We start from the raw sequence: 24,703 nt of genomic DNA, 5'->3' as shown, positions 1-24,703 counted from the left end.
GCTGTTCCTCTGTGCCTTTAGTTCTGTTGCCAATTCATCTGCATTCTTCAGTTCTCCTCTGTACTACTTCATCTTTCACCCAAAAGTGTCAGCCTTGTGTTTGTACTGTTTGGTGCTTTAATGAAAGAAAGGTGTGAGGGCGAAGAGGTTAGTAGGGTAAGTCTGAGTGCATGACTTTTGTGCCACCAAAAGCACAAGTCAACAAAAAACTTTTCTTTTTATTATTCTTTTGCAACAGCTAACAGTCCTGCATACTCTAGTATTAGTATTAACATTTATCACAGCACTTAATACTGGTGCGACTACTTCCCCTGTCTTATTATGTCAATTTTCATTGGTATGATATTTGCAGCAACAGCTAATGATATCCCTCCAAGACTCTTACTAAGCCATGACTCAGAGACTGTTCCTTACTGCAGAGCCCTGCTTTGCAAGTACAAGTGTCAAACTGTGGTTATTTTCTCTACAGGAGACAGGATAAATCAGCAACATCTGAGCGCTGCAGGAAAAAAAAGTTAGAGGAATGAGTCGAGACCTTCAAAGTGTCACTTTTGGGAAGGAAAAAAAAAAAAAAAAAAAAAAAAAGACAAGCTGCCGGTTTGACAAGTGAAGATTAGTCACCTGTAGCTTTAAAGGAAGCAGGGTGCAAAGCTTCAGGAGTAAAAATGTGTCATTCCTCTGCCCAAGGACAACTCAGTTTGCCTTTGTATGTAGCCTTTTACACCTGAATCCCCTATAGCAAGGTAGAGGAACTCCTGTCCTGACACCTAAGCTGTAATGACATGCCAATTTACAACTCCCCAAGAGAGGAATTAGGAAGGTTACAAGCATGCAAACTGTAGCGGTGACAGTGTGCAGCATCTTTAAACCAGGAATATGGGTAGATCAAACATTTTAAAAATTTTATAGCATCAAAACTTTAGTACTTGGGATCCAGATTCGGCAACCCATTCACTTTCTTTACAGGCTATATATACATACATGTATACATTCAGTTACCACTGAGCCTGATGGGTGCACCATCTACCAACACGCCACAGCATAAACTGAACGCCCTCCTTTGCTGAGGAAAGTTTGCAGGACTTACCTGAACCTGGGTGTTAAGTTTATAACTATAAAGAACTTGTGATCCCACATTTTGAATTGGGGGGAACTGGATTATAAGTAAAGTTAACAGTTACTCATACACTTTAGATATGACAGTACCATATGAAATACATGTTCATACACCACGATAGATACAAATGTAGATACAAATGTACTGAATGATAATCTTGGTTTATTACAACTGTCTTGTTTTTGTACTTTTAGCGATTGACTCAGGAAAGACATATTATCATTATCTGAGACAAACAAGGCTTTTGTTATGGAAAGAGTAGTTTCAGTTAATAAAGCGAACACATTCTCTTGGCTGTGAAAATATTCAACAAAGATTCTTTTCCTGACATTAATCAAAAGCTTTAAGTAACTAAATATAACCATAAAATGTTCAACATCATTTGGTTGCTATAGGTAAAAGCTGTTTTGCTTCCGCCAGATATTGTAGGAAAAAGAAATTAAATATGTTTAATCTGAGAGACTTTTTTTTTTGAGATGTGCTGTTGCAAGGTAGTTGTATAAGAACATACTTTCCAGGAGGATGGGATGGGGTGGTTGAAAGAGAAAACAAAGCCAAACTGTGCATAAATCCATCTCATTTTATAGACTGACCTCCTGATTCATCTTTGACCTACTGTACTCACCGTAGTCGTGCAGTGACATAGTTTCTCACTGCAGTGGAGGATTATTACAGACATTACGGGTCTGGTCACTTTCAGGTATTACTTCCAAATACAGTGGTTTAGATAATCTGATAATCTGATAATCTGGCTAAAGTGTTGACTTGTTTAGAGGTTGTCTGATCATCTGACTGCTCATGTTTCTTGCCCCATTAAATTTTGTTGTAGTGATGTGGCAGCATTTCCAGATCTCAACAATTAACTTGGTGAGTACAGTGTTGTCATAACTGATAGAAACAATGGCCAAAACTATGGAAAAAAAGGAATTATGCCTAAATCTTTTCGCAAAATTAAGAGTTAGGGGTCAAAGTTATTATTGTGACATGATGTTCAGCAGACTGATAAGCCTAACATTAATGTATACATATACAGTATATGAGGACACACATGTACAGATGTCATGAATACAGAGGTTTAAGTGCAACATTTCTTTTAGAACTTTCTGACTTTTTTTTTTTCTTTAGTGTGCATCTAAAACAGTTTGGGGTGAGAGAAGAAAGTCACCAGCACATCATAAAAATGCACCTATTTTTACAAGCTATGGTTGAGAAAGTAAATGAAATCTGTAGAGATGCTAGGAGGTATGTTACAAGATCTGTAATGACGCATGATGGCACAGAGTGGAGAATAAATCAAAGACATTTCCAGCTAAAGACAATGGGAAATTAAATTGGGTAATGGGGTGTGGGAATAAAGCGGGGGAAAGCTTGCATCAAATTTCACCATGCAGGCAGAACTATCAACAATGACAACACAACTCCTGCTGCGAGGCTGATATCTTCCTCTCTGAGTCTCCTGCCTCGTCTTTTGATTAGAAAAAAAGGGCATTGGGTTAAAAGATATAATTTGAGCTTTGAGTTGTTTGGTTTCAAGTTATTTCATGTTATTGTGTCTCTTCAGCAGACCTTGGAAATATGCCTCATGTTTTGTCAGAAAGATAAAGATGCTTTTTTTTGTAACACTAGAAATAAGATTCAGCACCTGTTTCAACTAGGTGTGGAAGAGTTCCAGGATGTATACAATTAACACTTCTGTGTGGCCTCCTAGTCCTGGCTGCAGCTCCAGTCTGGCTTTAACGATTTCAGAGACAAATTGAGACAAGCACTAACAATGGTCCCATGTGTCTGTGTCTCCACAATGAGCACAGGCAATGCATGATGTCATCCACATAACAAAATGAGCCTGACATCCCAGTAGAATAAAACAGCCTAACTGCTATCCCTGTTTGTGAGGGCAAAAACATATCACTTGGAGCAAATCTCCAGGCTTTATTCAAGAAATTACATAATACTCCAGCATGATCAGAATAACCTAGTGTGGTTTTAATTGAAAGAGATAAATTAAAGAGACAGAAAAACAGGAGGAAGGTGTTTTTTTTTTGTTTGTTTGTTTTTTGTTTTGTCCCACAGGGTTTCTTTCCCTGTGCAGCTGTGTTGTGGGCCATGTGAGGAAGCAGAGAGGACTGAGAAAACACTCTCTGCATGCAGGAGATGTCCAAGAGACACATACTGAAAGAGGTTAGTCTTCATTGTGTGTCAAGTGTGTCGTTTTTCAGCCAGGGGCAACTCAGAGTCAATATCTGCTGTTAAACATTACTGCTCTACAGCAACCTTTGCAACATGCATTCATGCAGCCTGTTCACGGTGAGTGTGGTGGGAAGCACAGACAGAAGGTCTGACAGGACAGATCCAAACCGAGAGGGAGATGATAGGTGATGATTATCTGGAGTGAGAAGGATGACAGCAGGCCCCCAGACGGTCTCCAGACATCTCCTGACTTTGCAATTTGTCACTTTTTAACCGACACACTGCCAACACTGTGCGTCTGTGTCTATGTACGCACGTGGAGGTGTGATGGTGAGTAAAACTTAGTGTGCTGTCATTTTGCATTTAATCTAATTCCACCATTTTAATTTGCGGCACACCTGTGAATACTGAAGTTTTTCAACTATGATAGAGCAACAAGGCCAAGCAGTTTCTGTACCTGGGAGGGTTTTCCAGGGGCTAAAAGAAAGTAAAAGTAAAAGCTTCCTCTCTAAACCTCTTTGCACTTGAGTTATAACCTGCAGTTGTTGGGTTAACAGCATGAACAGAGAGCAGGCAGAAATGTAATTTGTTTTACTAAGTGAGCATTTCTCTGAATCCATTGATCGTGCCTGTTTGTGTGTGTGAGTATTGAGCGATTTAAAGTGCAAATATGAAATGATGTTCAGCATTTCCCTAAGTCTGTGGAAGACTTAGGTGCTTGTATATGGTGATGCTAGGGTTTAAGGGTTCAAGAAAATTTTGGGCTGTTATTATTACCATGTATGTGTGCAAAAATTTGGAAAAAGCAGAGATAATAAATGAGCATTGCCCCCAAAAAGACAAAACTTGCTAAAGGATCCAAGTGGGGACCAACTACAACCATTAAATCTGGGAAAAGTCTTGTAGTTACTTCTGCTCTCCATGATTATTTTACATCAGTTTGGCTTGGCTACTGCCCTTAAGCCTTATAATGGAAGGGAAAACCCTGGAGTCGTGGTATGACGTTTTACACACATGGATTTGCAGGGTAATATTTGGATAACAAAAGACTGAAATGGCAAAGTGCTGGGAGCAGGAGAGAGAGGGCCTACTGATCATCCATCACTTTTGTCAGCACTGATTGGTCCTGCCTGAGGACGAGAAAAAAGATGAACTGTCACTTTCCGCGAAGGAGATGTGAGTGCGGGGGAGAGGGGTTGCTGCCGGGGACCCAAAGGGCGACAGAGGTTGAGATGAGGACTGAGCCTCTTTTGTTTGGACCTGGCTGCGTCCACTAGTCTGAAATGCTCTTTGGACACACAGCCGTCCTCTTCGCTGTGATCCTGCGTCACCCGAGAGAAGAGGCCTTTGTTCCTGCTTAGCACATCTGCTTGGAAACCTTGACTCTACTCTCAGAGACTCAGAGGTCTCTGAACCAGATACCAGCCGTGTACTATAAAGTCACTGCAGCCGAATCTCTCTGCCATGTTATTTCCGGCAGCGGTGCCCTAGCTACCCCTCTGCCTCCTCTTGGGCTCATGGGACACAGAAGAGAGTCTGCTGGGTTTCCTTAGAGATGACTGCTGTCTCTTAAATAATTTAGTGCAGCCACAGAAAGCTCGGAGCAGTGAAGGACAGAGCTACTTACTGAGCAAAACTTATAGTACTGTATCTACCAGCTATCTAAACCCACTGACCTTCTGCCTCTCTCTGGGATTCTGTGCACTTATTACAAGGAAGGCATGTTTCATACACCTGTGTGCGTGTGTGTATGTGTGTGTATGTGTGTGTGTGTGTGTATGTGTGTGTGTGTGCGCAGTGCTGAAGAAACTACGTTGAAAGTTGCAGACATCATATTAAATGAAAATACAGCGAAGGTTCTCTCCGGTGAGATATACTTTAGTCTACCCAGGCAACTTCCTATCTATACCTGCAGTTTCATATAGTGCAGAGTGTCACGACTGCAAAAACATTCTGATCTTGATGCCAACAAATACAGACATATGTTTACTGGTGAAAACTCAAAGCGGAGTTCAGGATTCCTCTCCGAAAGTACAAGGAATTTATGTTGGAAATTAAAGGTTTTTTTTTAGCAACTGATTTGTACAAACGTGATGATTACACACTGTGAGTATAACACACGCAGGAAATCTGTGTGAAGGCAGGCAGCTGGGTGGACGCAGTCGGGGTGTATCTACTGGACTCCTGCAGCTGTCAGGATGAGAGAGGAGGCTGATCAAAGGGAGCTGCATCAAGATGTGAGAGGATGAGAAGAATAACATAACAATTTTTGACTTTTCTATGAAAAAACAGCTAAGTTAATGCAACATTTCTGCTGCTCTCCAAATCCTAAATACTTTTGCAAGTGCTTGTTTTTGGATGGGGGTGGGTGGGTTCATGTGACATTCATTAGGTTTTTCTCTGTGTCTATTTATGTATTTGCTTATGCCTCAGTGGCTCTATATCCCTGTTATTTTGGCCAAGGGAGCATTGCAGCCTTTGGCAAAAAATTGCAGTGTAATAGTCTGCAATTAATCAAATTTATTGTAACTTTGCTCACGAAGCCCCAGTGCGGTGCACAAAAATAAGAAATGAACATAGAGAACCAGAGGCAGGAAATGGAGCGGGAAATAAAGACAAACTAGCAGCGTCGAAAGTGGTGGGATCAACAATAGCTGCACGCAGAACAATATGATGCTGTTGTTTGCAAGTGAGGATGTTTGACTGATATGAAATGTGTTCGAAGCATAAACCTCAACCTGTCTGAAATACTGTATGTATAAGGTGTTTATGTAAAACAAAACCGGGAACAATTTGTTAAATCTGAGGTTCCTTTACTGATTGTATCAAAAAGCAAATGGGCTCAGCTGCAACATGGTAGTGCATTTTGATTAATGTGCCCCTTCAAGCTTGGTTCGATGTTTTGTTTATTTACTTTCAGTGCATAATTGTATAAGCTCCCACATGACATTGAATAAGTATGGAAAAAATGGAACAACAGAGCAAAAAGAAGCGACTCAGTCTTTGTGTTTTCTCTCCTGCGTGACATTCTCTTGCAGGAACTAACTAGAAATGTTGTCCTTGAAACTCCTCCTTCAACCCTGCCTCTGTATCCATCAGAAGAGGTCTGTCGACAACATAAGAACCTTTGATATTCATAAAATGACTCAAGCCAACCTGACCTCCCCACAACCAGCACCCACCCCCACATAATCCCACAACAATGAAGAAAATGATATCAATGCACCGAGAAGCTAGAGATCCACTGCAGCCTATCAGTGCCCACAGGCGAAGGGGCTCAGCTGTCATTTACATGCTAATAGTGTTAGGGCAGGCGGTGAGAATGGGGCCGGGGCAGGGGGGCCATGCTGTGTTGCTGGTTGAGGGGGTTTTGGGGGGGCCATGGCATGGCGTGGTGCAGCACACACAAGCCTGCGGTGTGGAAAACCATCTGCTGGGCCTCATCTGGTCCAGCCAGCAGCGCCATTTACACACTGCTTAATCAGACATGTCTGTTGGACGCTCCTCATACTCTTACCTATCTGGCACAGACACACAGACACACACACACACACACTTTCAAACACAAATGAGTCTGTCTGATTTCTTACAGCTGAGCCGGTGGTGTTGTGCACCTGGTTTTGGTCACTATTAAATAACTCATGGTTTGGAGGTTTGGCTTGTCTGTTTTCATTGTTAGCATTAGGTTGAGCTGCAGCTATCGTTTCTGGATTTCTAGGTATGTTATGTGTTGAGAGATATCGTATTGCATTTTGCAGATTGATAACACTACATACTTGTTAACACACTGTGTTACCAAGAGCAGAATTCAGGGCCAGAACATAACCAACCTTTATTTCTCTTCAACACTCTCACTGTGTGGTGTAGGTGTAATGTCCTCTATTTAGACACAATACAAAGGTTGGTGTGGGTGTTTTGCAACTTTAGCCACCCTGAGAGAGAGAGAGAGAAAATGAAGCAGTAAGAATAGCCTCATTGAGCTATGATTGAAATAACAACTCCAATCACCTGTGAAACAACCAATTACTGTGTGCAGTGAGGTGGAATGCTAAACACTGTGACATTTTATAAACTTTGTATAAGGAAAGTACAAAGAGCCTGTACAAACTTTTGTTGTTACTTTTCATACTTGAGTTTAAAGCATGGCGTGCTTTTGAGGACAGCATTTTCCTTCAAGATCTCCACACCCATTAATGGATCCACAAAGCTTGTCCTGGGGTGCCATAATGGCTAAGATCTCATAATGCAATAATTCCCCTGAAACCAATGTTTTGTTTGTTTTTTTTGTTTTTTTTTTAGATGGTAGACAGACAGCAGGCGTTTAGATTGAGAGAGCTTACATCCCATATTTTTTCAGTCATATCTGCTGGAAGCAATCTAGGTCCAGCACTGGCCTAGTTCTGTCCCTCTATTTTGGGCAACCCTTTAGAAAGTATTAAACAGAGGAGAACAATGCAATTTTTGAGTGGCAGCATTATGAGATACTCTCGCAGATGACAGCCGCATCTGTCCAAAGTATTGTGGGTGAGGACTGGGGTGACATCAATCATGTGAATGTACACTGTGTTACTAATCAGCCCTTGTATTGAGCAGTGAGAGTGGAAACAGAGTTTTATGATGTTGGACCCTCTTGATGTCACATCTGCAATTTCTCTGTACGTCCTCTATTGTCCATTGTGAGGGCTGGGTACTTGAATTGGCATGATTTAAAACTGCAGTCTGAGTTCAAGTGATTGTAAACCCCCACTGGACCATTTGGCCACCAGCTTTTGATTAATTCCTCAAGTGGTTTTAGCCGACTGAGCTGCTGAATCGGGCACACGGTCTCTTGACAGGAGCCTTGTAATATTTTCCTGTGATGTGTGGGTGAAAAGAATGAAAATTACTCTCTTTTCATCACATTTAATATTCTAATACAATGTTAAGTTAAGGGCAATGCAAGAACACATCCCTTTGATATCAGATTCACTCCTTTCCAAATAAATCATGTCCTCCAAAAACAAATCTGATAACTTTTATCTTGTTTTTGCACAGACCTTACAAAGTAGATACATCTACCCATTTGTTCCATTGTTCCATTTGTCCTGTTTCTAAAAATCAAAAGAGAGACAAAAAACCCTAATTCACAGGAGAAAAGATTTAACAAACAGAAAGGGAGTCACTAGAGAAGGCAACAATATTGACTTCACTGGCTTTCAAAGTTGAAAGCCAGAGTGGACATCACCAACATCCTCTGACTCTTTGATGTGATTAAGATGGATTCACTCTTCCACTCAGTGCACAAAAAACACACAGTTGTTCTTCTAATGGCTACTATCAAAAACCCTGAGAGCAGCAGGGAAGTAAAAAGATAAAGAATTTGTTTCAACTGAGAAATATTGTGAAAATGTTGATTTGATCCAGGCTCACTGTGAGCGATCTTTTTCATTGCAAACGTTCCATCAGTGATACGTGGAATAGTTTGGTATTTTTAAACATTAAAGCTGTTGAAAATTTTGCGTGCAAATGTGATGATTCATCCACTTCTTTCTCCAACTACAGGATCATCAGCTAATACAGACTAATCCAAAGCAACAAAGCCAACTAATCACATTAAGATATGCAACTGTGAGTCATTCTGCCGCTGCAAAAAGAAGCACTCACAGGCTTTTCACCAGGAGTAGTGAAAGGATGAATCACCAAGTAGCTCTAAGCAACAAAAGGAGAATACTTTCAAACACACCCCTGCCTATCCAGACTAAAGCTCGAAGCTGTTGTGTGGAGCGTGTGGGGAGAAAGTCACGCTCTGTGTCTAAAAGGAAAAAGTGCTCTAAATCCATTTTCAAAGACGAGGGCAGACAGTGACGGGGGGAAAAAAAGTAATGAATATTTTACAGGCAGGGAGTGTGGACCTGCACTGCAGGTGACACTCTGGCGTTTTAGAGCTTATCAGAAACCCATCATCCATTGAGGACGGCCAAGGGAAAGCCATGTGTCTGATTGTTTATCAGCAACCTGCTGGTGGTTTCCCCTGTTAACTGCACACCGCCTGCATCAGGCCAATCGCAGGGATATTATGTTGTAAATTGGACATTTAAATTCCCCTTTTGAAAATGGAGTGCTGCTGTTGAAGTTTGGCTCTGAATGTTTCTGATTAGAGATGGACCACATGAGAAAGCTGTATACCTGCAATACGGTGCTGGTTCCCTGTAGGGAGCTGATATGGATTTCTATGATGTGGACTGTCAAATTACAAATACATTAACCTCCAGGTTTCTCCAGGTTTCTCCCATACATTTTCCTACCGGTAGCTTTAAGTGAAGAAAAAAAGAAAAAAAAAAAGATTGCAGTATATTCGTCAGCTTCCTCCAGCTAAATGATGTTATATTCATACTCAAGACTCGTTTTTTATGGCTTAATTGTTCGATCGTTTCCCCAAAACTGGGATCTCTACAAGAGTTTGAAATAAAGCTCTGTGGATTTAAACAAAGCTTGATACAGCATGAGCTCAGTCAGTGGAGTTTAACCCTTGAATGCTTGGGTTTCCCTATGCTACCAAACAAAACAAACTACCTACCTGAAACAGATCTGAAACTAAAATTACATTTAACTTTTTAGAGTGTATTGTAGTATTAATTATTACAACCCCCACCCCCAAAAAACATCTTTTTCCATTCATATGATATCATATGGCACTTACATGCACACGTGTATTTAAAAGCTTACAAATAACTTCTAACACAGGCTGTTATATTTTATGACTATACACAAATTGTACTGCTTTATGCCTATTTAATGGTGCTTACCCACAACACAATTACTCAGCGCTGTCGTCACAAATCACTGTCACTGGCTTCTGGTATTTGCAGCATGCTTGTGTGCACTGCAAGGAAGAACAAATGAGACAAAAGAAGGAAAACACAACGTTATTTGCACCACACTTTTTTAGAGAAAACCCTTAGAGAAAAACAAATAGCTTGAAGAACAGAAGGTACTTAAGTGCTTAATTGAGTAAAATGAATGAAACCAACAAGGTGCAATATGATCTCCTAATACAAATGCTAATGTGATGGTTTAAAGGTTAATGTTGAGAGCATGTCTGTGAACGACACTAATCCCAATTCTACCTATAATGCTTCTCCCCTTTCTCAGGTGAGGCACTCCATGTTTTCATTTTGTGTTTGGGTTTTGTTCATTTAATAACTGGCCTCTGGAGAGAAATGCAGTTGTGTGAAATGAAAAGGAAACCTCCTTAGGAGAGTTACGTCTTTGTATGCACATCAAAAGAAAAAAGTGGAACTGACAACATCTCTTTGCAGCTTGTGTGACTTGCGCTGTGCCAGCCCTGCGTGTGAAGCAGTCCTTGAACAAGGGCGTTTTTTGATTTGGTGTGTATCGTCTTGTGTGTGTGTGTGTGTGTGTGTGTGTGTGCGTTTGTGAGCTCTGCACTGCTCAAAGTGCCTGCCAATTGAATGACTTTGCTGCGAGGGATTAACAGTAACAGCGATCTATCTCTTCATGAAATCTGTCCGTGGCTTTAAAGAAAAAAACAAAAAACAAAAAACGGAAATTATTTCAAAATGCTGAAGAACATGTAACCATGTGTGCCTGCCTACTCACTCACTCACTCACGCACACACACACATGCACAGTCCATCCTAAGACTTTACATGTGCTTGCATCATCATCCTTTTAATTGAGCTTCCTTTCCTTTGCCTGTCGCTGCACTCCCTCCATGTGCTGTACTCTCTTTCTTTTTCTCTTCTTTTCTCTTCTCTTCTCCCACTCTGTGCTGTCATGCCGGCTCTCCAGCAGCTAGCTGCACACTCCTCCTCTTCATCACCAAGCAGAATAGGTGATGTACATTTATATAAACTGATTAGCATTTCATCCCGGCCTTGGTTTCCTCTTCGCACTAGCAGAGTGCAAAGAATCAATAGACACAATGCAGGGAGAAAAGAGAAGCGAGGAGAAATCAATCTGAGCTCGAAGTCAAGGTGAGAAAGGCACTTGCATGGTCTCTTATAAATAAAATCAGCTGCTAGACAAAGTGTGGAGAAGACTGTCTGGGAGAGAGGCCCAGAGGACATGGCAGGAATCTGCCTCTGTCGTTGGTGTGGATCAATAAGAGGAAACACGCTAGTCGAATTGAGGTACAGGTCCCTCAATACTAAAACTGAGACGTAGGTCATCTTTTAGTGGTCTCCAGTCATAACCTTTCCATTGCAAGTAGCTCACTTTCTCTATGGCAGTGCAGCAAAAGTGAGTAGGGGTTACAAAGGAGGAAAGGTGGAAAACAAAAACAAAGAACATTCCTCAAGACATTTCAGGCGAGACAAACCACCACAGCTAAGGTAATGACTCAATTTTAGTGTATCTCTCACTTTGCTTTGCTCTTCCACTGAATCTCATGAGAATATTAGTCATCTCTGTGTCAGCCGCAGGAAGTTTGAATGCATTTCAAAGAAGATTTCAACTCTTTTTGTGGAAAATGTCCACATATTTCAAACTGAGGGAGAAAAAGAAAGGTGAGTTTCATTAATATTTATTCATATGAAAATAATATAACAGTAATAAGAAGAAAAGACATATTTTAAACTCTATTAAGAGGGACTGTGTTCAGTGTACAGTCAGGGGCTGTCCTGAATAAAAAACATTTTATTTGAATTTGAACAGATACAGAATTTGTGCTTATTGAACACTCTGAATCACAAATTTGTTAAACAGATTTTTGACATGAGGGACCTCTGCAAATGAATGCAGTCATGCAAAATGACTTCTTTTTTTTCTTTTTCTTTCTTTTTTTTAACACCTAGTGCTTTTAGCATTGTAGCAATACATACCTGTGAACATTTTAGTGATTTTTGTGGATTAAAAAAACAAAAAACAAAAACTCAGCCCAGCCTCATTTAACTAACTGACTAATAATGGGCTATCTCACTAATTTCATATTTGTGTGTATTTCTTATAACATCATGTCCATCACAACATCAAAACACCTATGCAGCATCCTATTCCATACTGTTATCTTCTTCTAAAGGTGCATTCAGTGAATTTTCCTGCCACATAGCACAAAATAACAGTGACATAAAGTCTAACCTAGTCTGAACACCTTTCCCAGACTCGCCACAAGACATTTCACTCTCAAGCCCAGAAAGCAAATAACAATGCAGCTTTATTATTTCATAAGTTTATATGTATATATTGGATATAATCCCACTTCGCTGGGTGTTTTACTAGTCTCTGCTGTGACAACGTGACTCCTACTGTTGCCACTGTAGCTGTGCCAGAGACACGTCCATGCTATTTAATTTCTTGGCTGCTAATAGAGGTCAATATGAGTCATGTTTTGTTTAACGCCCCACTTAACCTTGAACAGCGCTGCAGTTCGGTTCAGCTCGACCAGAAAACAGTGGTCAGAACATTGTGTTAATCTCTGCTAAATGGTTTTAGAAGGTACAAGAGTATTCTTGGTCCTCACTGGCAGGTACATTATAGGAATGTGCTTCTGTGTAATCCTTGATTGTCGAACACTGACCTACTTAACTGCCGCTCGTGTTGTGCAGACAGACAGTGGGCCGGCAATTTCTTTTATTCCTTTTTTTATTAACATGATAAAAGCAGGCTTGTCCCAGCAGCTCAGAGCTCAGTAATTAACGGGTTAAAAAGGCTGATGTGCTTTTGGACGGGAGAGGTAGCTGGCCTTGTGGTTATTATGTTGAAGTGTCAGGATCACTAACGCATGTGGGTGGAGCCACTGACCAGAGAACAAGAAATGGCACACTCATTTGCCACTTGAATATTGGATTAGAATAAAGTCCGATTGCCAGATAACTAAGAATTACTCAACTGCCTCTTATCATCATGAATCCTATTTATATCACCTTTGTTCACAGATAATTTATCTCCAGTAATGTATACCTAAAGAGATATTTCTGAAAAAAATATCTCACTTTTTCTACTTTCCTGTGAAGGAGGTGCACCTATTATAGATTCTTCTGTATTTTCAGATTTTTCACCGTACAGTTTCCATGTTCAAGAGGTCTATTTGGTCTACCATGCATGTGTTTTGATATTCTTGTGCTTCCTTATTTTCCTTTATTGTAATAAGTTCCAGAAATTCACTCCGTGCAGGGGATGTGGACAGAGCAGAGGCTGCGTGTGAATGTGAACCGTACAGTCCTCGGCCACCTGCGGGAAAACAAATTAAACTCAAAACAACCCGGCAACGCCCTGCTGCTATTAGTGAGGAGGTTTGTTTTCTACTCATGTAAGATAAATCCTCAATTGTCTGATATGATTCAGCTCTGCAAATCACGCTCCCGCTCAGCTGGGATCCCCGTTGTTGTGTGAGTTACACAGTTGTTTCAATCTTTTCAATGATCTCTATCATAGACTTGGATGGAGAAAGCACAGAACAGTCGTCTTGATCCCAGAGGCTTCCGGGGCTAGAGTTTCCATCTGTGCTCAACTCGTCGTCGTCCTCTTCCTCGCTCTCCTCCTCGCAGGACTCCAGGTAGTGCAGACCCAGCGCGTTGATGCCGGAGTCCTCGGAGCTGGATGGAGAGGAGCAGTGGTCCATTTTGGGGCCTTTTATCTTATCCACAGGGGAGGGGTGTTTGTGTTCACTGTACACCTGCTGAACTGGCTGCACGGGCGCAGGGGCGGGCGTTTGCTGGGTGGGCAGCGCGGCCTTGACCGGTTGCCGAGGCTGAGCGGGATTCTGGGGCTTCTGAGGTGTAGCTGGAGCAGGTGGGGGAGGAGTGGGAGGATGAGGAGGTTCTGGTAAGGGGGGCGGGGGCCGCTGCACGTAGCACATCTTCCCGCTGATGCGTTTGACAATGTAGTCGTCCACGAACAGGTCCGCGATGACGCAGTATTTGGGCGACTCCAAGTGAGGTGGCGACCGGAAGCAGGGGGCGAGCTTCAGGAAGCGCTCAGCCAGAGAGACGGACAGGTCGATGGTGTTACTGTACTCTGAGCCGACAGGTGGCACGGTTGTACTAGGCAGCTGGCACACATTGGTCATGGGCTGGTACACGTATTTGCCTGAAGGAGGAGGGAGAGGGGAGGAAAAAAAGGAAAATCATTTGCATTGTTTAGAAAAATACTAGGCTGCAGAGAATCACAGATCTTTTTTTTTTCATTTTAAAGCTGCTGTATTCAATATGTTTATATTGACAATGGATCAACAGATCAATGGATGAAAGTTGTCGCTCACAGTGAATAACCCACAAAAAAAATAATAATAATAATCATCAACCAAATTTGCTGTTCTTCTCAGCAGTAAAGAGCAGTTGTATGTTTTAGCTTACTGATTCAAGTTCCAACTTTACAGCTCACTCTCATCACCTGGCAGCTTTTTCAGCACACTACCTGCTCAGCACCAAACAGCAGCTGGACAAATGTAAGATAGCTGGTGAACATAGTGCAGCAATTAGCAACTTAAGAGCCGGGTATTTCCCTCAGGAATTGATGGAGAACAACACAGAGAGGTGTAGTGTGATAAGAATACAACTTCTAACCTTTCATCCTGTGCTACCTGTTCTGTTATCTGTTACATGACACATACATGTCAGAAAAATTGTCACAAGTGTACAAACATGTTTTCAATCAGTCTCAGGTGAAGGTATAATTTTTGAAGATGCCAAATGCTGGGCTGCGAGCATATAGTGTGTCTATAATAACCAATCATCCGTGCTTTCTCAGTGGTGTTGGCAATTTTCACTTCACAAAATGTTTTTTTGCTGCCAAAGGCAAAAATACCTTTTTTTCTACCACCAGCTGAGGAGGAGCTGCTGCCAGAGTGAAACCTCGTTTAAATTTCAGTACATCCAGAGCAGTGCATCAGTCATTTCTGACCCTTCAAAAACTAAAGCAAGACTCAGTTCGAAAATGATAAAATGGCATATAGAATTAAGGCCATACAACAACACTTACGGCTAAGAAATCATGATTTGGTGGTGATTTACATCTGGATTGCTAACGCAATGGATTAGAATGGTGTAATGATGTGCTGTAGAGTGTCACATAAATCCTTGAATAAATACGTTTGTTCTGCAGAAAGCCTACACTCATATAAAAATTTACAACATCTTCCGTGTGAGTTATGCCTCCCCTTTTGGCAAATCATGTACTGGTGGTGTGCAAAATGACTGCTCCTGAATGTTACTCATTGTTTGCAGCCCACTGCCTCCAACTCCGAGCCGTGCTGCCTGAATAGTATAGCTCAGATGTGTGTTTAACTGGCTCCCTGGAGAGAGAGGGAGAAACTACAGAAGATGACAGGCCTACGCATCACTTCCTCTCACTCTGTGTCCTTGTCTTCTGTTTCACCGGCTGGGGGGGACCCATTCAATCAAACTCTTTTCCAAGGTTACGGCGAAAACATCAAACTACTTCAAAATAGGAGAAGTGGCTCTGTTTTGCATCGCTCAATGGACAAAGAGGGTCTGTAATGCTGACGAGACATTTTTCCCGCACACAGAAAAGACATTCATTTGAGCTAAATCAGCTACACAGTTCTAAAATAGTTTTAACAAAATTTACACGACCAGCTCATCGTTACTATCCACCAATGTAAAGAGATTAAAAGAGGCTGTGACTGAAGCTTTGATGCCTGTATGCTACACAAACATTGTTAACACAAAACACAGGAGCTAATTTTGATACAGACAAAAGGGGGAAAAGTAGCCGTCCTCTCTTTAATGAGAGAAGCTCAATGGCCCGTGCTCAGACTGAGACGAGCGCATTCAGGCAGACAAGATAGCGGCAACAAATGAGAGCTAAAGCTGTAGAGGGCAACATGTTGACATTTAGTTTTTAGCATATTACATCTAATTGCATTCATCCATCTGCAGTTTCAAATACCGAGAGCAATACTGGGGGACAGACAGATGCATAGGCAGACAACAAAACAGACAGGCATATGGAGCTAACACCAAACCAACACTGGTTGTCCTCAGCAGCCCTGCAGAGGGAACACAGGCTGTCTGTAGATGGCTACAGAATGCAGAATTAGTTTGCACTTAGTTAGAAATATCACTGTTTCTCAGAGCTCAAGAGGACAGTGTGTTATGTGTGAGATTAATCTCACTTATTATGGTCTGACAGAAAGGAAGAGAGGAGAATCTTTATGTGAGGCAAAACAGCAAAACACAACTTTCTATTTTCTAATACCTAGACTGCATGCTCTAAAATACTCTGAGTTAAGATTATTACAAATGCTGTTCTGTTACAAATATTATTATTACATATTATATAATAACATAACATTTCAACATCCTTTAATGGTACCCTGTGGAGTTTTTTGACCACTAGTAGTGCTATGGAGCTATATTTTTACAACTGATTCCTGATCCCTGTTTTTATTTATTTATTTTTATCATGCAAGCATGCAAGTGACATTTCACCAGTAGTTTTACACTATTTCTGTGATCAACAGCAGGAAGTGGTAACACTGTAGCAATGTGCCAAGAAAGAAAAAGAAAGACGACTGCAAGCTAGTTAACATGAATGTAACCAATGTATTTGTCTTTGCAAATTTATATGACAAGTGAAATACATTCAACGTTTAGATAGTATCGACCAGGAGTAATAATGGACAATGTAAATGATGGGCACAACAACAAATCTTAACAAAGCAGGACAGAAGCTAATGTGTGACTTCAGTGTCGCTTTACTGTTCAGGCTGTTCGCTGAGAAGTGAAACCAACAGTAACTGACAGCCAGTGAGTGCTGTCAGTGGAGCTTTATTGATATTCAGTTGTTACTCTACCCCTCTGTGTTGCCCATTGCTGAGGCCATTGCATGACAATGTCAGCTGTAAGGCGGCCTCTGCTCGCTCTCCCTCTGCCCTGTGTGTGTGTGTGTGTGTGTGTGTGTGTGTTTGTATTTCCATACTAATAAGGACCAGATGTCCCAACAACAAAAGCAAAATTAGCAAAGTTTATCATACAAAGAGAAATTAAGCCAAATCTCAATTCTTAGTTGTAGGTTAAGAAAATTTTCCGTGAAGGATAATGCCAAAAATATTAAACCTATTCTAAAACATATTAAAGGCCAAAACCAACAACACTTGAGTCCATGTCTCAATTTTCCTGACTGTCATACCCCATCTGCACCACTGAACCCTGAGCCCATTATTTCATGCTGAAGAAATAGGACACTAATACTAATGATCACTAATTAGATTAGGAAGTTCCTAAAAAGATGGTCACTCTTGTTTTTAGCTAATGTGATGCAAACAGGAGTAAATAGCATGTTTTGTTAGCGACTATTTTCAGCTGTGGATTAATACACATTTATACAGGTTTTAGTATTTACAGAACCAGGAAGTTGTGTGTGTGTGTGTGTGTGTGTGTGTGTGTGTGTATTGGATTGTATCAAAATTAACTGCAGTGTGTGTGTTTGTGATGGTAGAAACACATCACCCAGCCCAGTGGTTCATTGCTGTGTTAAATTGTTTAGACAACACTTAAAGAACAGCAGTAATGATCTTTATCAGTCTTTGTCCACACAGACTTGTTAGTAGGATCAGTTCCTCATTTAGGCTTTGTTTACAATATGAAAAAAATGTTATATCACCAGATTATTCCTGAGTAGTGACGGTTTATAACAAATTGACCTTAAAATTGTGAGAAACTGGTGATGGGTCTAACACTTCTCGTCCCTCTTGTTGTTTTGCTATGTATTTCTTGTTCCTCGAGATAACTGGTCAAACACAGACAGCGTGATGTCACAAGACATTTCTAGCCTTGCTACAATGGTGATTGACAGAATTAAAAAAATAAAAATAAAAATCAGCCATCTGAAGAATCAACAGTAAAAGTCAGGTTTTTGAGTCAGTGCTACAGAATCAAACACTCAGTTATTTACAGTCAGTCTGAGACAACTCATCAGCAGAGGAAACACAGACACGTTTTCCACTGATTGCGGCCTCAATAGACCAGAATAATATGCCGCCACAGGACATGTTGCACTTTGACAAAGGAGAATGACTCCTATGTTATTCTTCACTTTGCTTCCTTTCATTGCGTTATAATTAAATGCCACTAAAAGCAACAAGTTGACTGAGGAGTTGTAGGAGATCGCTGACTAAAGGCAATGTAAATGAGGCTGTTGGATGTATCAAAAAGAAAATAACAACTCTTCTATCCAAAAATGTGATTATGAATGCATAATTTCTACAGTTAAAAGCCGTTGAGGTGACTCCTCCTCTACTTGACAGCTAGGGAACAGACTCTGCTTGTGGAAATGCAGAGAAAGGTGTCCAGAGATAAGAACATATCACAAAATATCTACTACATACTGTAAATTAGCAAAGCTTGGGATGAATTATTTTAGTCAGCGTAAGAATCGTTTGACTTAATTAAAGAGTTGGAACAAGAAGATTGACGATGTTATATATATCCAGGACATGTTTTTAAAAGACATTTATGGTGCAAATCAAGAGTGTCCAGCAAGAGGTTAATGAGAAAATGGGAGAGCAGGCAACTCATCCCTAGGAAGTCACAGTCTCTAGAGGAGCGAGTGGAGGAGTGGAGGAGGAGCTCCAACTCCTCTGCTACCACCCCTGTCCATCTTGAAAGCCTCCTCTGCTCTCTCCTGGGCCGTTGCCTGGCTGATGACTGCACGGTTTAATACGGGAGATGGTCTCTCTGAATAATGCAGCATGCAGCTCATCAGTCTCTCAATCTCTTTCACGGAGATTCAACATAACTCTGTCCAAATTTTCGCTCTGCTCTCGCCCCTTCAGGCTGCAGCTGGAAGGACAATACTTGCAGCTTGAGGTTCATTGTTGACAAGCCAAACATGCAGTCGAAATGAATGAGCACGACTGTCTCTCATGGATTATGTCACTTTAATATCAGCTTATATCAAAGCCTCAGTAGAGACTGAGTCATTAACAACCCCCACAGTTTTTTTTTTTGCATATTTGAGCCAAAACCAGCAGTCTTTATGTGCACACTGATACTCTAAATGCCACATTTCAGTTCAAAGCAGCATGTTGGCAAAATCAGGTGAACAAAATAAACGATCTTAGCAGATTGTTAGCATTCTTCATAACAGCTGCTCTACCCATTTGGCTGGTGGATACTGTCTGGTCGCACATCCGCTGCTCTTTGTGTTTAAATCTGTCCAACAAAGGGGCTGCAGCTGGGGCAGCAACATAAGTTTCAGGTTTCAGCAAAGGGGATGGTCTGACGCAGCATCATAGAAACTCCTTTCCTGTTTCCTGTTTCAGGGACAGGGGCTGTTACTGACTTACAGCCAGTTCGAAATGCAATGTTTAGTCTGTCACCACAGTGAGAAAATGCAAGCCTTCAAACTGTTTTTCCATCACAAACATTTGGCTTTAACTCCTGTAACAAGCCTTAAAGGAAAGGTTCAGATTTCTTCAAGTCTATCCTAATGCAACACTAATTTATTGAAGGAGACCTGTTTGACTTTAGAAACAATCATACAAAAAGTGTGTACTGCGTTGCTCCAGTGATGGCTGTTTGTAAAATTCACTGATACAGTGATCAATTGATGCTTAACTCGCCTACAGTATCGGTTAGCAAGGAACAGGATTTTTCCGCAGCAGACATTTTGACTTGTCATAGCAGGAAAAGTGCATATGTTACTAACAGCAACAACTGCTGTGTTTTATTCCAATGTTCCCTGTAAGCCACGACAGTGAACGAGCATGAGGAATATTACTGCTATATATAATATTACTGCTATTATATGACATGACAAAATGTCTTCCTGTGAAAATTGTTGGTCTCGTCACTAATGCATACTGGAGGGAGCTAGAGAGCTGTTGTGAACATGTAATTATGACAGAAAACCATCTTAGAAGTAGCATTTTAACACCAGACATGGAACGCAGCGGAAAAACAGCAAGGCTGTTTGCTCTCTTTTCAGTACAACGCATCTACTGTCACCTGTAGATGTGGCAAAATCAAGTGAGTGAATGACAAAGTTACAATCAAGTCCTCATCCTCTTTGTGTTTTTTCAGACAGTGGTTTCCGTTCTGAGCTGGGATGAGGCAATAGTAACACAAAGGGGGAAAGTGGTATTGCATTAAGGGAATTTTGAGAGAATTCAAACCTATCCTTTAAAACATGAGAAAACTTTTGCCTTGGTGCTGATCTGCTTCCATCGCCGGGGGACCAGCAGTTAAATTGGTCGAAGCGCTGCAGTTCCCAAAACGTGAACGGTCGATCAAAAAAAAAAAACAGCCCCTCAGGCCTGTGCTGACAATATATTGATCCTTTAATAGTGGGTGAAGCTTTTTAAGATTCAGCACTGCAGTGAATTTTGAATTGGTCACCAAATAAATCAATAAAGGTCAGGGCTTTATTGAATAAGCCTCCATATTTCCCTTTCAAAAGATTTGCAAGCTACAGCTGTGTGGTGTGACAGACGAGACTGCAGAGGAAGTCTGACAGACAGATCCCACTTTCTTTCCATCTACAACAGAAGTACAAGTTGTTGAATACAAAATTAGAGCTGACAGAACACGAACAGACTGACAAGACTGTTCAGGAGTCATTAGACTTTGTTAGATTTTCTTAATGAGTAATTCATTGCTCTGCCTAGTAATTGTAATCAGTTAGTAGAGGATAAAGAGACAGAAAAAAAAAAATACATTCATACCAGGTGGTTCCAGTGCTGCTGTGAGCAAAAACCCTCATCAGACATGACATATTGGCGATGACACTAAACACAGCTAATTACCACTAATGAGAGGCTTGGATGTTGTCACCAGCTGGGAACACTGCCTCCGCCTACATTCAATTCCAGTTTTCCAAATTTTTTTCTCTGCCCGAAGCTTTCAACAAAGCTATGACTAAGTAGAAATTGCTAGAAGGTCATCAAAGTAACAACATCATTTACTTTCTTTCACCTGCAAGGATGATTTCTGTCCTCTGAGTACAGAAAGCGGCATTTTACAGCCATTCGGTTTGCAATGGCATGTAGGAAATAGGAGAAGCCAGGAATGAAGTCACAGGTAATTACCCCATACCACTCTACAGGTAAGAAAACAGAAATAATTTGTGTTTGAGAATTTAAATGCTGAGCCAAGTGACCTTTTGTATTTCTTTCCCTGGAAACCTATTAAAAATGTAATTAAAAAGGCAGTCTATCTAGGCTCCCCGTGGTGAATGCACAATTATCAGCTTCAGAACAAGTTTGTACTCCAGGCAACAGTCATAGCCACGTTCAAAATGGAAAAAGAACAAGATAAGGGTGTAACAACATGTCACTATTTTGAATCTAGCCCTATTATGCATCTCTAGAAAGAAGGGTGTGAGCCAAGCAGAGCAGGCAGGCATTGCATGCAGAAGCACACTGCTATACTTTTCTCACTGGGTGTCCTGGTTCTGCCTGATTCAGCAGTCTAAGCTGGTTTACTCTCACTGTGGTGCATGCAAGGGGAGCCTGTGAATTACAGTGGAAAGTAAGGTGAAGGTGAGAAGCTCCATTGTGATGAGGCTGGATCTCTCTTGTTGGCATAACATGCATGGATATAATGGAAATAATGGGTAAAAAAATGTCCATCTGCACAAAACCTTTCCAGTCTAAGTGATAAATATGTCAAAGCGGAAAGAAGGAGCTAGTCTAAATGTTTACAAATGATGTAACGCTGAGCAGACTTCGCCCAGAATCACAAATCCCGGATGTGGCTCATAATAAACACTGGACAGAACTCATCATTTTTCTGCCACATCAGATATTTCAAATCACTTGGCTCATTCCGAACGGAGGCAGGCATCTAAATCCAATGATTACATGGCAAAGATTACAATGTGACTTGTGCAGTTGCACACTATAAGCCCCGATTGACTGGTGCAGAGTAGGATGGTGATTGTGTTTTACACTGATCTGAGGATTTTCAGGGCAGCCAGTGATGGGGGTAACTTAGGGCGACACAAAGAGACGGACCATCCTGTCAGGTTTAAGCACATCTATTGGGATTCGGTGGTATTGTCAAAGTGTCAGGTTGAGAAAGGTTCAAATGGAGCGAAAATGTCTGAGGTACACGGGTGTTGAAAATGTCACTGCTCAAAGTGAAAAGAAAATTGTCCATGTTTAAGTGGAGGTGCAGCCCTGTGCTCTACCAATAATTTAACGGTCAATATAAATTGTATTATCTTAATACTATAGAATTCATTTAATATGTGGCCTATGACTGAAGAATAGCTGCTGATTTTGTCTAACTGCTTGACATTGTGTGGTTCTTGTGGTCAAAAGCAGAAAATCTACTTGCACTTTTAATCTACATTTTTCTTAATGTCTGTAGCTCTCAGCCCAAAAGGCTCAGTTTTTTTTTTTCCTAAAACAGCTGAGCACTATAGTTTTCAGTAAATGTTAAGCATAAAGGAATGAATAGCACATTTCTTGGGACTGTTTTCAGCTGTGGATTAATACACATTTGGGGCCCTGGTGAGTGTTTACAGCACTTAGGAGGACATCTGTGGGATTGACTCGAAACAAACTGTGCCCATGTTTGCTGAAATGAAGGAATAATCTGTTGGGTTTTTTTTTTAAATAGTTTTTGAGCGCAAGTGAAGTCAAGTCATGGGATTTGTTGACAATAACAAAAATACAGAACATCCCAAGACTTTTAAAGCAGAAATGAAAGTGATGATTCAAGTGCGTGATGTTGACATGCACGTCATGAAGTATTTCCAGTAACCGTGAAGAAAGTGGAGGCTAATGGTGGATTCAGTCAGTTTTGTGTGTGTGTGCTTGTGCAATTCTTTTGATGTTTTGGAAAATATACACCTGTGCTCTCGTATTTATGATGGGCGAGATGTGTGCAGACTCTCTTTTGAAGGATGGTGTCTTGATAAGGGGTAAAACAGACTGATTATAAGCAGGAAAGCCTATAAGCCCCATTCTTAGACTACTTGGAGCTTGATACAAAGTGAATTGAAAGGCAGAGGAATATCAGAAATTAAGATTATTTTTTAGTTATTTGTTTTAGACTCCTAAATGCTTTAAAATGTATTAGTTATAAATTTAATTTACAGAAAGAGAATCAAATCAACGTAATATCTTTAATGTATCATTAAGACAAACACCCTGAAGAGGCACATTATGAATGCTAGAGGACTGTAAATTCTCAAGAGCTACCTTAAACTTTATGTAGAGTATATACCGACAGTTTGGGCTGAATATCAAAATTTAGCACTGTCTCCAAAACAAGTCAAATCTGATAAATAATGTCAAACACATGAACAATGACCTGCAACATTCATATCCCCTGCTCATGAATTTTTCATCCGCCATTGTTTAGACCACATAAACTATTCATTTTAGAGGGATCTATCTGAAGGTTTGACTCTGATTATATGAGTTTCACCTCGATGTTTGTGCAAATAATACAAATAAGGCAGTAAAATTATTATTATTTTTTGGGGGGTAAAGTTTTAGGGTTTTTGAGTGCGTCTGGGGAGTCAGCTGAGGAGAGGTCCAACCTTTACATAACCTTGGATGATGGTTCACATTATACATTTTGTGATAGTTTATCAATATCTGCTACATTTTGCCCTTGTTTGTCGCTGTACTGTATGAGTGTGTTCTTACAGTGAACTGACGCCTCTACGTTCATAACATGGCCGTGAGTACCAAATACCCAGCATATTTTGCCATAACACTGACAGTGAGATATATTTGTGGTAATACAGAGAGCTATTAAACCATATTAAACAAACTTACAGTGACACCAGCCCAAGTGGCAGCACCAGTGCAGCTTGAAACACTTCCCGTGGCTGTGCGTAGCGCAGATGGAGAGTCCATCACAAGGCAGGAAGTCTGGTCTTCCTGCGCAGCTCTTGGCCAAAGCCTGCGCCTCGTCCAACTTCTCACTCTTTGGACACTTATGTGCTCCCGAGGCGGCCATGCCAACATTTCCTGGATCAAAAACAAAAACCAAAAAAAAAAAAAAAAAAAAAAAAAAACCTACAAGACACACACACACACACAACACACACAGCCTCGTCCGGGTAAACTACAACATAACCGTGAGGGACCGAACCGAGGTTTACGTTCCACGCAGCTCCGGGCAGCTTCTCACCTCGGAGTCGGACGCGAAAGACGTTGCTTGATTTCCGAATCCAGAGCAGCTGGGTTAGTGTTCATTACAAAGAAAGGCGTCAATTGGCGAGGCGTAGTGTCACATTCTGAGCCTCCCACGGTCGTGATCCACACATCTCTCTGTCATCCTCCTCTCGCGTCGGGAAAGCTCCTCTGTGCGCTGGCGGTGACGCGCGTACGGAACAACGGCGCGCATCTGAACTTCATCACACAACGGGAGGAGTCCACAAACACAAAGCCAGCTGCTCTGCGCGCTTCAAACACACACCCAGGCTTTCATCAGCTCCTCCAAAAACTTCAAAACCACCACGGTCTGGATCCGAAAT

The 24,703-nt window shown here is 41.1% G+C and overlaps 1 protein-coding gene across 1 annotated transcript; it reads right to left on the bottom strand.

The window, feature by feature from the left end:
• Positions 1–11,812: 11,812 nt before the first annotated feature.
• zgc:162707 (UPF0524 protein C3orf70 homolog B) lies at positions 11,813–24,638 on the bottom strand. Its single transcript, XM_018702468.2, has 2 exons — positions 24,000–24,638; positions 11,813–14,332 (listed from the first exon to the last, which is right to left on the bottom strand). The coding sequence occupies exons 1-2, from the start codon at positions 24,181–24,183 to the stop codon at positions 13,638–13,640; spliced, it is 879 nt and encodes a 292-aa protein (XP_018557984.1). The 5' UTR covers positions 24,184–24,638; the 3' UTR covers positions 11,813–13,637.
• Between the last annotated feature and the right edge of the window lie 65 nt (positions 24,639–24,703).

Source organism: Lates calcarifer, linkage group LG1 (genome assembly GCF_001640805.2).
Source record: "Lates calcarifer isolate ASB-BC8 linkage group LG1, TLL_Latcal_v3, whole genome shotgun sequence".
Lineage (NCBI taxonomy): Eukaryota > Metazoa > Chordata > Actinopteri > Centropomidae > Lates > Lates calcarifer.
The sequence above is the reverse complement of the archived record's forward strand: the minus strand, read 5'-3'. Positions and strand labels throughout refer to the sequence as shown.